At 48.7% G+C, this 3,844-nt stretch overlaps 1 protein-coding gene across 1 annotated transcript; it reads left to right on the forward strand.

Moving 5' to 3' along the window:
* Window positions 1-338: 338 nt before the first annotated feature.
* Window positions 339-941, forward strand: LOC147967983 (uncharacterized). The gene has a single exon (XM_087523343.1). The coding sequence runs from the start codon at window positions 339-341 to the stop codon at window positions 939-941; it is 603 nt and encodes a 200-aa protein (XP_087379469.1).
* Window positions 942-3,844: the final 2,903 nt, after the last annotated feature.

The raw sequence follows: 3,844 nt of genomic DNA on the forward strand, positions 1-3,844 counted from the left end.
GTTAGCATGATGGTTAGACCCGCTGGTCGTGGCCGTGGTGGCCACGCTCCACCGCCGCCTGTATTCATGGCCGGAATGATGCAACAGTTTGAGCTGAATCGCCAGTTCATGGAAAGAATGATGGCTCAGTTTCCTCGTCCGAACATGAATCAACAGCCAACCCCAATAACTCTGCAGGACTTCATGCGCCTCAACCCAATCATCTACCGCAGCTCAACTCAGCCCCTTGATGCTGATGACTGGCTCCGTGACATCAAGTATAAAATGGAGTCTGCTAGTGTGGCCCTTGCTAGCTATGTCACCTTTGCATCATTCTTTTTGAAGGGTCCCGCTGCTCAATGGTGGGGCAGCCACAGGCGTACCCTGCCTACTGGAACAGTCATCACTTGGCCGGATTTCCAAGCTGCCTTCCGTGCCCGCTTCATTCCTCGGGGATCATGGATAGGAAGAAGCGAGATTTCCGCAACCTAACCCAAGGCAACAAGTCCGTAGATGCTTATCAGCAGGAATTCTTGGAGTTGTCCTGTTACGTTGAAGAAGACATTGCAACTGATGCTCGTAAGCAAGAAAAGTTCCATGACGGACTTCACCCTGACATCAAGCTAGCACTCCTGGTGCATGACTTTGCTGATTTCGCCACCATAGTGAACAAGGCTATTCAGTTTGAGACTGGTCTTCAGGAACACCAAGGATTCCTCAGGCGCGGCCGTGCTGCTGGCTCATCTTCAGGCCCGTCAGCGCAGAAGCGTCGGATATGGATCCCCCACAGCATGTATCGTCCAACTGGACAGTCCTATGTTGCAACTCGTCTTCCCCCTCCACCGCAGAGGCAGCCTCTTCGACCTGTACCACCCCAAGCTCCTACTCCTAATCCCAATGATGGTCTATGCTTCAAGTATGGCCTTCCAGGTCACCGTTCCAGGAACTGTCCTCAGAATTAGAATCAGCTGGCTCTGCCTTCTAATGCTTGTGGTAACAATCAACCCCGCAACAAAAATGCCCGACCTTATGGTCGTGGGCAGGCTAACAACATTGATCTAAATGAAGCTCAAGACCAGCCAGCTACCGTGATGGGTACTCTTCTAGTTAATTCAGTACCATCATCTGTCTTGTTTGATTCAGGAGCATCGCGTTCTTTCATATCAGAAGATTTTGCATTCATGCATGGCATTAAATACGAAGAGATGCACACTCCACTAGTGGTAAAAAACCCTGCGGGCCAATGCCAAACCTCCATGGTTAGCCACAACGTTTTAGTTGAAATCGAAGGGTTGGAATTTTTTGCCTCCCCCATTATTCTGAAGTCTTCCAATATTGACCTCATTCTAGGAATGGATTGGTTGAAAGCACATACGGCTGCTATCGTTTGCACCACTAAAACCGTCCACCTTCTACATCCTTCGGATGAGATAGTAAGCTACAATGCTCGTCTGGTTCAAAATGCTGAGGCCCGGCTCTATCTCCTGAATGTGTTGAACGCAGCACCTCTTGAGGGAATTGAAAAGATTCTAGTTGTTCGCGACTTACTAGATGTCTTTCCAGAAGAACCTCCAGGAATACCTCCTACTCGGGCTATCGAGTTCATCATCGACTTGAAACCAGGCACCGTTCCTATCGCCAAATGACCCTACAAGATGCCACCTCATGAGCTCCTTGAACTTAAGGAGGAAATCAACAAATCTCTTTGCAAGGGCTTCATTCGTCCAAGTTCCTCTGCTTGGGGAGCACCTTCTCTCTTCGTCAAGAAGAAGGACGGAACGAACCGTTTGGTCCAAGACTACCGTCCTATCAACCAAGCTACAATTCAGAACAAATATCCCCTTCCTCGGACCAATGATCTGTATGATCAACTGGCTGGTTCATCGATATTCTCTAAACTCGACTTGAGGTTGGGTTACCACCAGATCCGTGTTCGTGAAGAGGATATTCCAAAGACTGCATTCGTCACTCGTTATGGTTCTTATGAGTACACCGTCATGTCTTTTGGCTTGACCAATGCTCCAGCCACATTCTCTCGTTTGATGAACTACATATTCATGGATTACCTCAACAAGTTCGTCGTAGTCTATCTCGATGATACCCTAGTATATTCGAGGAACAAAGAAGAACATGTTGAACATCTTCGACTTGTTCTAGAGAAGCTTCGAGAACATCAACTTTATGCCAAGTATTCCAAGTGCGAATTTTGGTTACCCGAAGTCACCTACCTTGGTCATGCCATCTCCAAAGATGGTATTGCCGTCAACCCAGAGCGCATTCAGGCTATTCTTGACTGGACCCCTCCGAAGATTGCCAAGCAAGTTAGGAACTTTCTCAGACTAGCCAGCTATTGTCGCCGCTTTGTCGATGTGACGCCCTCGATTCAATCGTACACTAATCATACACGCAAATGTGTACGATCAAGATCAAGGACTCACGGGAAGATATCACAACACAACTCTAGACACAAATTAAAATAATACAAGCTTTGTATTACAAGCCAGGGGCCTAGAGGGCTCGAATACATAAGCTCGAATACACAAGAGTCAGCGGAAGCAACAATATCTGAGTACAGACATGAGTTAAACAAGTTTGCCTTAATAAGGCTAGCACAAAAACAACATCGATCGAAAAGGCAAGGCCTCCTGCCTGGGAGCCTCCTAACTACTCCCAAGTCGTCAGCGGTCGTCACGTAGTAGTAGGCTGATGGATCTCTAACCAACCTATACTAAGCAGTTTAGGATAAGCAGGTAAGGTATGAAAGCAGGTAACAAAAACAAGCTATGCATCATAGTAGGATCATACATAAAGCAGTAGCAGTTCTAATGCAAGCAAGAGAGGGAAAGAAATGGGCGATATCGGGATGCTCAAGGGGGTTTTGCTTGCCTGGTCGCTCAGACGAGAAGGAGGGGTCGTCGGTCACAGGGGCATCAGCATCATCACGGGGTCTACCGAAGAGAAGAGGGGGGAGAAACAGTAAATACATAGCAAGCAGGTGCATAACAAGACAACAGGTAGAGCTAGACGTGTTCTAACACGGTGCTACACGATACCGGTGAAAGGGGAAGTCAACCGGGAATGTTTTCCCGATTCCGAACCTGTGTCAGAGAGAGGACCGGAGGGCGAATGTTCCATGGTCAGCATGCTAGGGGCATGTGACAAATGAATGGACCACGTATTCGGATTCGTCTCGTCGTTCTGAGCAACTTTCATATATAAAACTTTTTCATCCGAGCTACGGTTTATTTTCTACGATTTATCAAAGTTTTAGGCATTTTCTGGATTTATTAAATTATTTAAATCGAACATTATCCAGAACAGTGAAAGGTGATGTCAGCATGACATCACCATGACGTCAGCACATCAACTGACCAGAGTCAAATCTGATATGTGGGTCCAATGGGACCCACCTGTCATGGACTAAGCAGATTAATTATGGTTTATAATTAAGCAGGATTAATTAAGTTTAATTAAAGTAGATTAATTAAGTTAGTTAATTAATTAATTATATGTTATTATTGTTTTTATATTTTTAAGTCCGTTTTCATTTTAACAAGGGGCGGGCCCCATTCGTCATTGGCCCAGGGGCTAACGGGCGGCGGATGTGCGTTAACGCCGCAGGGCGCTGCGGGCGTGGGCGCCCGTCGAGGCCGGAGCCCGTCTGGGCGCGGCGAGGCGCCAGCAGCGGTCAGCAGCACCGAGCGGTGGCCCAAGGTGGCGGTGGTGGCGGGTCGACGAGCGCGCAGCGGCGAGGAGCGGGTGCGGGATGAGCGCTGCCGCGCGTCCGGCTGCACGGCAGCGGCGGTGCAGCAACGAGGCACGCGCGGGGAAGGGCGCGCCGGGCGGGAGCGAGGGCGCGGTCAGG

The sequence above is a fragment of the Triticum urartu genome, chromosome 5A (genome assembly GCF_056163025.1).
Source record: "Triticum urartu cultivar PI428250 chromosome 5A, HENAU_Tu73, whole genome shotgun sequence".
Lineage (NCBI taxonomy): Eukaryota > Viridiplantae > Streptophyta > Magnoliopsida > Poales > Poaceae > Triticum > Triticum urartu.